The 12,408-nt window shown below is 41.3% G+C and overlaps 2 protein-coding genes across 8 annotated transcripts in view; both read right to left on the bottom strand.

The window, feature by feature from the left end:
* MCOLN2 (mucolipin TRP cation channel 2) overlaps positions 1-565 on the bottom strand; it is a 33,285-nt gene extending 32,720 nt beyond the window's left edge. The window contains exon 1 of the mRNA XM_067538559.1: positions 243-565. Coding sequence (XP_067394660.1) covers positions 243-373 — 131 coding nt within the window. The 5' untranslated portion in view covers positions 374-565. The remainder of the gene's footprint in view (positions 1-242) is intronic.
* A 3,930-nt stretch (positions 566-4,495) lies between these two features.
* The window catches only part of MCOLN3 (mucolipin TRP cation channel 3), a 46,384-nt gene continuing 38,471 nt past the window's right edge, over positions 4,496-12,408 (bottom strand). For 5 of the 7 annotated variants that reach the window (XM_067538552.1, XM_067538553.1, XM_067538554.1 and 2 more), the window contains 7 exons: positions 10,457-10,569; positions 10,221-10,370; positions 8,614-8,715; positions 8,380-8,502; positions 7,428-7,634; positions 6,557-6,687; positions 4,496-5,837 (listed from right to left, as the gene is read on the bottom strand). In XM_067538552.1, the coding sequence (XP_067394653.1) occupies positions 5,831-5,837; positions 6,557-6,687; positions 7,428-7,634; positions 8,380-8,502; positions 8,614-8,715; positions 10,221-10,370; positions 10,457-10,569 (833 nt within the window). In that variant the 3' untranslated portion in view covers positions 4,496-5,830. Of the gene's footprint in view, positions 5,838-6,556; positions 6,688-7,427; positions 8,503-8,582; positions 8,716-10,220; positions 10,371-10,456; positions 10,570-12,408 lie in introns of those variants that run through there. The other 2 variants (XR_010918082.1, XM_067538558.1) reach the window with 2 other exon arrangements.

The following is a 12,408-nucleotide window of genomic DNA, read 5'->3' as shown; positions in this document are numbered from 1 at the left end:
TGTATGTAAAAGTCAGAAGAGGAAACCGACTCCCCCTCCCCCCCGACAGAAGCTGCTGCTGCTGCGGCTCCCCTCGGTGAGAGCCAGGGGGGGGCGATGGGTGCCCACCAGCCCTCTGAAGAACGGGACTGTTTTCAAGGAGGCTCTTCCTAGTTTGCTCCTGTGACCCTGCCCCCCCGCCGCCAGAGACACCCCCGGCCCCCCCCAGCGGTGCACGGGGGCAGCGCTCGCTCCGCGCTCACCTGGTCACCAGCGTCCGGCCCCTGGCCAGGTACCCCGCCGACAGGTCCATGGCGCACGCCAGCCGCGGGGCCCCGCCGTGGCCGCTGCTGCCCGGAGCTGCGCGCTGGCAGCGGGGCGCGGGACCCATCATGCAGCCGCCGCCGGCCGGGCTGGGGGCAGCGCCGAGCTAAGGCGCCGCAGCCGGATCCGCCGTCACGTGGCGCCCCGAGCGGGCGAGGCGGGGAGGGGAGGAGGTGCCCGGTGCGGAGCGAGCCCGGCAGCCCCGGCGCCCGGCACACGCGCGGCGGCTGCAGCCCTGGCGGGCATTGGCCGGGCAGCGGGGCTGCAGAGCCGGAGCGTCCCCCTGGCCTGGCGGCGGCGCTGACACCCAGCCCCGGGCCGGGCGCGCGTTGGTTTTAAAGCAGGGCCTTTCCGCCGGGGCTGGCGGCGCACCGAAGGGTCGGCGCCGCGGGCGGCTGCGGGGGGTCGTTGTTTCCCAGGGCAGCCACGTGCCGCTCCTAAATTGCAAACCTGCCTGGCGGGATTGGGAAGGAGGGAGCGGCGCTGTGTGTTCATTTCCGCTCCCCCACCCCCAGGACCCACGGCGCGGGCTGCCTGCACCTTAAACAGGCTCAACCCCCCACTGCCCGCAGCAGAGCCGTCGAGTTGGCGCTACTAGGTCTGGTCTGGGGCTGCCAACTGGCGGTTCAAAACGGCGGCTCCCCGTGGCAAGGTCCGCCCAGCCAAGCAGCTGGGTGCCCTAGGAGAGCAGGGTGAGTAACCGCACTGCAGCCAGCCCTGCGGCCACATGGAGCCCTTGGAGTAGGGGCCCATCTACACTAGAGCGTTTTGTTGACAAAAGTCAGCTTACCTCAGTGTGAAGACACAGTCTAAAATGCTGCTCCCACAATGTAACTCTGCTGTGCTGCTCTAATAAAACCACCTCAAGGAGAGGTAGGATGTATGGCGGCTTAGGGCAATGCAGCTGTGTTCCTTACCTTTGCAGTGGGACTGTCCTTCTCCAGTGGCACAGAGAAATTGACAGTGTGTCGTCGTCCCCCCTGCGCTGAGCAGTTGGTCGCCACAGCCATCTGGACCCCCACTCCTGGCTGCTTGGGAAGGGTGAAGGCAGCCCACCAGGAGCCAGGGAGTCTGTGGGATTCCTGCCAGTGGGCTGCTAGATCAGGAGCTCAGCTCCCCACACTGCCCCTTAGGTCAGTGGAAGTGCTCCTGGTGAGGACACACTCCACCGACCCCAGGAGGGTAGTGTGGACATCAGCCACATCAGGTGTAGACAAGGCCTTAGTGTGGTAACTCCGGCTGCTGGCTCTGTCTCCAGTGGAGCTAATTGGCTAAAGCTATGTCTTCACTAGCAAATGCTGCAGCAGCTGTACCACTGTGGCACTTGAGTGTAGACAGTCCTTGCAGCAACAGGAGGGGTTCTATCATGGTGTTTAATCCACCTCCCCAAGAGCTGGGAGCTGGCTTGAGAGAAGGATTTTTCTGCGGCCTAGCACTGTCATGACCAGGGTTTGGTGGGTTTAACTAAGTCTCTTAGGGGTGTGATCCACACCCCCAAGCAGCATAGCTGGGTCAACCTAACTTTTTAATGTAGAGCTGGCCTAACTAGGTCCAGTTCAAAGTACCACTTAATTTGAGCTAGACAGTTGCATGTATGGATAGGAGTCCAGTTTTGGGGAAAACCAGGAGCAAATACTTCAATAAAGACAAACTGCAATTGTGAGCTCTTTGGGGCAGGGTCCATGTTTTGTTCTGGGTTGGTGCTATGCCTAGCACAGGGGGATGTGGTCTGTGACTAGGCCTCCCGGGCTTGGCTGCAATATACATAATAAAGGTCACATTAAAACAGGACCTTGAGGAATCCTGTTAACTAACAGTTTTGCAGTCAATGCAGAGGGGGACATGCCATATTTAATGTTGTCAGGTAGTTTTGAATAACCCTACGGTTAAAAACATGATTTTGTTCATACAACGTTAAACCCACCTGTTGTGTTTATTTAACATACAGTAGTTAGTAACAGGAATCTAACTCAGGTCTGACCCATCTTCTAACATCTAAATTTTTAGTCATGGTAAGCTCCCAGTGTAATAGTGTCTCAATATGAAAGATCCTTTTTGAGCTATTGCCTCACTTAGATTAAATGTGCTGCAAATTTGCCCTTTATGTTTTTGTTTCATTAATTCTTCTGTCCTTTTTTGGGGGGTAGAAGGAGGGGGAAGCTACCTGCTTTGGGTTTATGTAACTTTTAAAAACAATTATAAATAAGTACCAAGCTAGTGGTGCTGCCTATTTAAAAAAGTCTTGCTGTTGGTTGCTACACTGGAACAATTAAAATACTCTAAGTATAGTTTCCCATTAACTTCGCAGTCCCTGTTGCTGTCAGTGAGAGACGTTCAAGCCCAAGCTTTTTGAACATCAAAACATTACTTAGTCTAAAGTTATTTGATAAATCAAAGTTTTTTTTTAAAAGGAAAAAATTGCAGACGGTGTTTCATGATATATTTTAATGGTTCCAGCAGTTGGAATAGTACAAGCTCCATTACATTTTTATTTGATATTCTTCTGGTTGTTAGTTGATTTGACTATAGTTTTCCATTACAGTACTCCACACAAAACAAAACAGCTTACACAAATAATCACATGAAAGGAAAAAACAGGTCGAGTTCACAGTGCCCTGGTTGAAGTTGACCAGCCAACAAGAAATAAGTAAATATTGATTACACAAACTTTAGCTGAGGGCAGGAGAAGAGCAGGAAACAGACAGTAGGAGCTAGAGGGCCTTTCTGATGTGGACCAAGAGCAGGACCCAGCTTCCTTTTGAAGTCTGAGTTTTTAAACTACTTCACCAGGACTTTAAGATTCTCTCTTCAAAAGAGCTCTAAGCTAATACCTCAACTTTTTAAAAAGGGACCATTTTGATGTGTGTATAAAGGCGCAGATCCTCAAACATATTTTAGGTCCCAAACTTACACTGAAAGCAACAGGAGTTAGGCATCTACATAGGATCTGGGCTCTAAATAGGATCGAGGATCTGGGCTCTAACCCATCAAATGTTTTTAATATTTTCAGCACTGGTTCCAGAGGCACGGGACTAAGTTTATTGTCCTCTTCATATTTTAATCAGAGTGAGTTGTGGATACAGGCAGAGCACTAGTAGGACTCCACTGTAAAGTAAAACATCCAGCTCACTGCTGCTGCAATCTTTGCTTCACTACATACTTTACGTAAGGATTAGTAACCCCTGCCTCCTTTAAAAAGGTAACTTTGATAAGAGTTTATTTTATTTTGGGAGAAAGTGTTGCTAATTTTTAGGCAGTGTGTTTTACAGAAGAGGTGAGGCTGGTTCTACAGAACTTTAAGACAGCTACACAGCATCTCCATACTAAAACCTAGGATGCCTGTTTGCAGAATTGATCATGCAGAGCTGCTCCCAATTTATGTATCCCTACTTACTACCCTAATATAATTGGAGCACAAGTAACAGGGCTCTGCATTGTAATCAGATTTTTTTTTTTCTTTTTTGCTGAATTGGGTAAGGTATAACAGATCAGTTTAAAGTCAAGAGAAGATTGTAATCTGGGTTTATGATGAAAGATCGGAAATAAGCACCTGGGAGAGGTGGTGCACTTTCAATAGGTTATGATGGCAGATGCCATTCCTTTCAAATTTTTTTCCAGCTGAGAGTGCTTTTTAAGCATACATCATGCTTGCCTGTGCTTACCACAAGGAGCTAAGAGTTGCAGTCTGCATAGCCCTGAACTTTTTTCCCCACAAGGCATTCAAGGTACCAACTTACTGATAAAGTAAGCCTTATTAAATGGGACATCTAGTCTGTTCGTGCTAGGAGGAAATAAAGAAGCTATTATCTTAAAATAGTGAGTAGAACACCTGTTTAATCTAAAGAATTCCTAAATTTCTAATGAGAATTTTTCAGTCTGTCCCATTTCTGCTACCCATTGCATTTGGTTTGCCTCTATGCTGAGTTAGACTGGAAGTACCACTTCTGCAAGAAGATTTTTACACCAGAAAACCAAAGAAAGATGAAGATGATGTAATAATTCAGTGAGAAAGAGCAATAAATAAATGAAAACTAATCTGGTACAGACTCCACACTAGCTCCAAACAAAAGTTTAAATATTCATCTCAAACAGTCCAATATTTAATCCTTGCCAAAAGTAGGATACCACTCATGAAAAAGATGGATTAAAAACTTGACATCTTAAAGTTAGTACTTATTGACTCAAGACCCACTTCAATTGCAAGTATTTATTTCAGCACATTCCTACAAAAAGTAAACATTCAGACAGAATGTTTAGTGTCTTCCAAGTTTGTACATAATATATAAAAACATTTCACTGCACCTTTTACTACATGTATAGTATTATTGCTTACACATGCAATCTAAAATATGCTCCTCTATTTTTCTATTCGGTGAACAGGTTATAGAGAATAAAGCTTCTATAAAAATGGGGTTCCAAAGCAAGAGGTTTGATTGCTTAGTAGATCAGAATTGAAATCTTTGAAGTACTGTAACACAACTCCACAGAGGACCTTTCTGACTGCAGCAGCCCCGTAATAGGTCAGTCAAATAGCCACTTGCCAATATTTGGGAGACAAAATCCCCACAAATCAAATTTAGGACTCCAGAAATAGTCTGAGGACTTATGTATTAGAGGAAACATTTAAATAAAAATGGATATTTTGAAAGTGCTTTTGTTTTGATTATGTTTATTTTCTTCCTTACCTCACTTTTCTTCTTAAAACAAAAAACCCACTTCAAACAGCATTCTGTTAAGAAAAGTGAAAGGCTAGGTGCCTGGTCCTACCCCATTGTGTGTGTGTGTAATAAGATATGTAAGGTTTTCCCTTGCAGCTCCCCTACCACACTTCAACCACACTTGCCCGATCCCTGACTATATACTCTGGCCTCTCTGAGAAGAGACTGCCAGCCATGTCAGGTGGTATGACTTGTTTGTACAGATATCTGCTAGTTGATGCTCCGAGCCCGATCTGAACAGCAACATTTATGTTAATCCATTACACATTCTCCGGCTGCAGTCTATCTAATATATGTTTTACTAAAACTCAGTTTTGGGTTTGTTTTTATTAATACTAGAGGTAAATAGAAAATCTGAAGGAATCAAAAGCCTTTGGGAAGGAGTGCTGTAACTCAGTAAAATAAATGGATGCTAATCCCTACATAATGCCTGTAGTGTTGAGGACCAGTCTGTGTTTGGAGTTGCCATTGTCCAGCTGTTTAACTTTAGACTCTGTTGTAGAAATATTATTGGATAGTCTAGCCAGATCGCTGTGCACAGCTAGTTTCATAATGCCCTTTGCATTCCAGTGCAATTCTAACTAGGTTTATTGAGACAATTAGAGCTATACACTTAGAAAAATACAACCTAAACTAGAGATTAGTCACAGGTTCAAGTTACAGAAATTTGTAAAAACAGGCTTAGAGAGAAGGATGTTTCAGCTTTAAGTTCAGGAATTTTCCATCAACTTGTTCTATCCAGTTCTTGAGATTATTGTGCTGTTTTAAAGAGTCTCACATACAAGAACGTGGGAATGTAAATATCTTCCTTAGGACCTTCAAGAAAGAAAGTGATCAGCTATTTGCAGGAAAGTAATTTTAAACTTGATGTAGTTAACATGGAGTCTTCAAAATAAATCAGACCCATTCCTTAATGACTGATTTGGGAGATACTACTGGAAGCAGAAAGATAACATACAAGTGACTGAATTACTCAGTAAGGTGGTACAGAGACTTAAATATGAGATTTCTTTTTCACAGAACAGGTAAGACATTCTATTAATATTCCTGAGATGACACTACAGATTTTACAATCCAAATTCCTCTACGGGCCACCAATTTTAAACACCTCCATTGGACAGGACATCTGTGGGGAACATGTAATCTCTGAATCCAAACAGCAGGCACCCTTCTTTGAATTAAAGAGCTTGGTCCATTATTTAGAGGTAATAGCAGACAAACTCTGGTCTGGCCACTAGAGCAGGACAGTCATCTATTGCATTAGTGTGAATAGCTGCTTTGATTCCAAAGTTATTCAAGGCTCCAAATTTAAGACAAGACATCTTACTGCAAAAAGCAGTTTCATAACATAATCCAGTTGAATAAGAGGATAGCTGATCTGTATGACAGTGCAGGACTTGTAAAACATTAGAAATCCAGATAGATACTCAGTTCTTTACTGCAAAAGTATTTCTGATATACCATACCTCACGAAGACTTTAAGTTATTGGGATACTTAATAAATAAGGGGCAGGCAAATTCAGTCAGATGCCTACCCTTTACAGCAACAGAAGATCGACACAGGACTCTCCTCTTCTAATCTGTAGCTGCCAGAGTTTGGTAAATCTTGACATTGTGATATAAATGCATGGAGTTCCGTCTCTGGAAAGCCATCTTGCTGGTAATTCTGAAAATTTAGGTCACTTAGTTACAATACAAAGCTGAATTGTTGTGTATAATCTTGCTAAGATTTAAATCCTTCCTCTCACAACACAGCACACAATTGTGTAAAAACTGAGTTTAGGAGACTGGACATTCTGAAGTGCAGTAGACATTGTACAGAAATACTGAGTTCATCATTTAAATAGAAAGTTTGGGATAGGAAAGCAGATGGGTTGTGTAAAATTAGGGCAAGGTGGATAGAGAATCTGTAAAAACTATTTTCATTCTTTTAGTCAGACTCTTCCTTGTGTTAGTTTCCAAAAGCTTTGATCACTAATATTTTCAGGAGAGAAAGTTATAGATTTATGCTCTAAGTTATTGTACATTACTTTGTCTGCCTCAATGCTTTGCAATACATCATAAAAAGTCTAGCCAGTGAGATCAACTGTCTGCTGAAAGTTCCATTAGAATTTTCAGTAGAAAAAAAAAGTTTCTGTAAATTTTATTCATATTTCAACTTTAATTACAAGGCAGTTACATTTATTGACAACAGCACTAAAGTACTCAAGTCTTTGCTAATCATGTTAACAGCAATATATACATCTCGTGGACAGCAGACAATTTTATGTCAATGAGAGCACGTGTGCCTTCTGTCAAAAGACCAATACAAGTATTATTCTATGGGTTTTGTAGTAATCACAGTTGAACATGCAAACCATTCTTGCATTTTTTCTTCTGAACCAGAGAAAAAGAGATCATGCCTACCTTAATTGTTTCATATGTATCTGTGATCAGTGCAATGAAAAGACTTAGCACCATATAGATAAACAGGCTGATGAAGGAGTAGAGGTAGAGTCGACTAAATAACCAAACCAAGTAACTTTTCTGCTGCATTTTTGCAAATGTGGCAAACATGTCATCTCCGTTTATCAGTGAGAAAAGGCATTCTGAAACCATGTTCAGAGAACGGAACTAGAGGAGAGGGGGGAACCAAAACATAAGCGCATTATTTAATACCATCTAGTTACTCTGTTTGCTGCAGTCTTTTTTTTTTTTTTAAAACCAAAGCAGTTGAATATTGCTGCCTCCTCTGTCTTAGACCCTTTACAAGAAGAATGATGCACTGTAACCCAATCAACTCCTTGTGTAGAGACCTACAGAGCAAAAGTAGGGCTACAAGCAGGTCCTGGCACAGAAGGGAGAGTGTGCAGGGCATCTCATTGCTAACTGGGGTAGGACAACATGGACTGATAGCTAATCAGCTATTGCCTGGATATATTCTGTCTTCAACACAAATTCAGATTGGTTCACCTGAGAACTAACAGCAAGAAGAGAGACTGATTTTGGTGCCTGTGTTTTTCTTAGGGGGATAAGAACTATCTGAAAAAGATAGAAGTTTTGTCATGTGCAAGACCAAGTTATTTCTCAAAACACTGCGTAGAAAGCCCCAACATGTGAGGAGGAGTCAGTCTGGCCATACTTCTGATTCAGGATCCTCATAATGGGGGAGAGGAAAGTCTGATCAAGTAAACATTGTAGTTTGTCAGCCTGCAGACTATGAAGGGTAAGGCTTTAGATTCTTTAAATGCCTTCCATATTAGTAAAAGCTTTGAAATTGTGAAGCTAAGAGGTAGCGCTTATATTTTAGACACTTATTTGGAATGAATTCTATTCAGTTTAATTTGTTACATTTAATTTTTCAGAAATATTACATTACCTTAACATGGTATGGCCCCAGTACAATCCATCCACAGAAACAATAACCCAGATAGATCATAGCAGCACAACAACAGAATCTAATGACATTGGGTAATGCTGACCGTAGTGTCAGAATAAGCAGCTGCAGAAACCAATATTAACAGTTAGAATCCAGCCAGGCGTGTGTTACAGTTGTGCAGTAACAACAAACAAAATAAATACCAACAGCATGGAGATCCCGGGAGATCCTTACATTATACTTCTGAAAGAAACCTAGGTATCGAATAACTCCAAGCCAGACAAGCATGGTGGAGGTTCCTAGGAGAATACTACAGACATCATAACTTGTCAGACTCTATATAAAAAAATAGAAGAGAACAAAATGTTAAAGTCACACAGGTTACTAGAAGTCACCCCTTTTGTGCTAGCCTGTGATTTGTCATTGCTACAGAAGTCTGCCAAGAAACGCTTGGTTTTCCTTGAAATTCTCAATCTCTCATTTCAATGCCGACCAAAACCAATTCTGTTTAGTAGACAAAGTCCTAATAGATTATATAGATACAGGGAAAAAACAAGGAAGCATTTAAATAAGTGTAGTGCATCTCACACACATGACTTTGTAGATATCGCCATAATGTCCAATAAGTGTATTTTTCTGACCAAGCAAAATAGATCTTTATGTAGAAATCAGGTCTAATCAACAAGTAGCTCAGACAAGTGCCTCAGTTCTAGGAAGTTACTAATGAGAAATACACTTCAGTTTTTAGAAGCTAATGATCACACACCTTGATTAATATTTCATTGTGTTTCACTGGTTTTCCATTCTATCAAGACCTACACACATTGGCCAACAGTCATCCACGTTAATATATTCACTATTCCTGTTTCTCCTTTACTGCAGTTCCACTTTGAAAGGCAACTATGTATTTGTGTTCTTATTCAAATCTGCTCCTTAAGCATAACAGCTCATGGTTATAAAGTCACTATTTTTTGGTTCCACTTTTTTTTTTTTTTTTTTTTTTTTTTTTTTTAAGAAATTGAGATCCTGGGATAGGCACCTCTATTTAAAAAAAGGAAAAAAAAAGCCCCAAAAGAAATATTAGAAAAGTATCAACTTTGGTTGTCCAATAAGAGATATTACCTCATCCACCTTGTCTCTAACATCTGTTAAAATTATTTTTAATATGGAAGCAAATAGTTTCAGATATAAATGGAAATACCATGATCCAAAGTAAGTGGTAGCCCAAGAACTGGTTAGAGCAGATAAACACAACAGAGACTGTCACATCTAACACTGGATGTGGGGAAGATGCAAATCTCTTTTGCCATCTGTATTGTAGAACAGATGATCCCAGATAACTCTTTCAGGCTGAAGGTTACCATGGCTGATGCTTGCTTAGTTGCTAGAGAGTGGGAGCTGGAGTTGCAGTGAAGTGTTTAAGGAGTACCTCCTTTCCTCAAGACAGTTGTAGGTACTGTACTATGGTGCACAGAACATTATGCACACTCTCCTAAACTAAAAAACCAGATATACCAAGTATAGCTGGCACTAACCTGGGAGGAAAAAGGAGAGTGGACAGTGAATATAAAAATAAATATATTTTCAGAGTTAATTTATTAAGAGTGAAGAGAATAGGCAGATGGGTGTCTAGGTTTTGGAACAATGAATATCCTTAATGGCCAATCACCGCTCACCTGAAATGAAATGCCTAACAACTGTTTATTTTTGGTCCCTACTGGTTTGAAACTTCTTAAGGGGGTATTGTTTGGCTATACTCAAGAAATCAGACTGGGATGGAATTTAAAAAAAAAAAAAAAAAAAAAGTTTTGCTTCTTCTATCTAGTAGATGAACATCTTACCTTAGCCTGTATTTCCATTTTTAGTGTTGATCCAACAATTGTTAAGACATCACTAACAATAATCAGGATGTACCATCCATTGACAAATTCCATTTGATCAGTAAAAGATACCTCTTTCTTATAATGATGTAGGAAAAAACTTACAAATTCCTAGCGGGGAAAAAAGAAAAAGCGGCTACAATCAAGCTTTAAGTTTGAAAGGTTCATAAGCGTTCCTGAGGATGAGTTATACCCACCCTTTGGAGCCGAATTCCTTTAACCACGGATCGTGTGCAGAGGATCAATGAGGCAAAACAAGTCAATATGACAAAGGCATCAAAGATCATCATGTAATGAGTATTCTTTTGTACTGCAAAACACAAAACCAAGAACAAAAACCCAAAATCATTACCAGGCATCCTTCCTTTCCCAGAGCAATGCAGATGACTGCTGCTCAGATAGTCAAGACCCAAGTATTATAAGCTGTGCTGGACATCTGTTACTCTAAGTCACCAATGTTCACTCTTTAATAAAGGCTATATTAACCATTTGAAACAGTCAGATTTAGGCAGGTGAAGGTTTGCACCAGAACTAGGTTAGCTTTTTAAAGAGTTAAGACATTTTATCCTACAGTTTTCATATAAAGCAAATGTATTTGAAGCCAGATAAGCCTTTTCCTGATTGGTTAAAATTCTAGTACTAAAAACCACGGTGCTTGCTTTAGACAACCCATGTCTCTCACAAAAGGTATCCTAGTAATTGCATTTGTATTTGAAGTTGGTTTTTTAGACACAAAAGGCTCTAAAACTGGTTATTAATCCAAGTAGGCTTTGAAACAAGCTATCAATTTATACCTCTAAAATATGGTATTGAAGTGCTATCTGACCTCAAGCTGCACCCTCTCAAAGATACATGCTGAGCTTTTGCATATATAAAGGTCTCTGCCACATAGGTGGCTATGTGCTCCAATTTAAGCAATTTTTGCAAAATTACTTTGTTTGATTTGTAAAACAAGTAATTTGGCTAGTATGTTTCAACACAGTTTTGAGATTGTTAAAATGTGCATCACAAGAACATTGGTCAATCCAGAAGATTGTGGTAAAAAACAAATATACACATCCTAATATGGATTATCATACAGAAGTCTGATATAAAGCACCTCTTTTTAGCACTGCACAAGTAATCCAGTGGGGCTAGCATGCCATCTAGTGAACAGCTGGTGAAAGGCAAGTGGTAGGAGGGGAAAAACGTGAAAATAAAAGGGTTTCACAAAACAGAAGTGTTTTTTAAAACCATTTTGTTTTATTGTCCTCTGCACTCCCTCTTTTCCACTGAATGCAATAGACTGAGGGCCAGGATGGGTTTTTCTCCTCCCTCCTTTAAAAACACTCCTTCCCCCAATTTTCTACCCCACCCACAAATTTCTCTTTTTGCCATTGACTTTTTTTTTTTTTTTTTTTTTTTTTTTTTTTAAAATTTTGGAATTCTTCCAAAGAGTGAAAGTGGAAAAGGAAAAACCTGGATCTCATTAATCCTACTGGACTTTGGTCTTGTCTACACTAGCACTTATGCCGGCAAAACGTTGTTGCTTGGGATGGGAAGAAAAAGCCACTCCCCCTCCCCCCCCCCAAGCAACACAAGTTTTGGCAGCATGAGCACTTGTATGGACAGCGCTATGTCGGTAGCAGACACTCGCTCCTGTCAACATAACATGGCTCCACAAGTGCCCTTACAGCAGCACAGCTGTACCAAAACAGTTGTGCAGCTGTAAGTTTTAAATGTAGACTAGTCCTTAGTGACAAAAATGGGGCAGGAGGGAGAGGAGAAAAAAATTAAATAGACAAGGCAGCCATTGATTGAAAGTTTCTGGTTTCAAGAAAGGCGATTTCTGATCAAACAGTTTCAAAACAATGTTTTGACCAGCTCCAAAATATACTAACCCTAACATTGGTTTGAAATAGTCATTAAATTCTAAATTGTGATGGATGCTGTACAAGACAATCCCTGTACCAAGTCGTTTATCTGAAGTACGTACTTATATTATAGTTGTCCAAATACCATTGGTGTGAATAGTACTGTGCATCACAACTTGATTTCAGTTGAAATCAAATCCTTCATATGGTCAGTTACAAATGCTAACAACATGTAGGTGTATTTCTAGCCACTCCATATTAACACAGGTGAGGAAACTTACTGGATGCTGCATTTG

The sequence above is a fragment of the Emydura macquarii genome, unplaced genomic scaffold (assembly GCF_026122565.2).
Source record: "Emydura macquarii macquarii isolate MOO-44397 ecotype Brisbane River unplaced genomic scaffold, CSIRO-AGI_Emac_v2 contig_480, whole genome shotgun sequence".
In the NCBI taxonomy this organism is placed as follows: Eukaryota; Metazoa; Chordata; order Testudines; family Chelidae; genus Emydura; species Emydura macquarii.
Note: the sequence above shows the minus strand (reverse complement) of the source record. Positions and strands in the feature narration are given on the sequence as shown.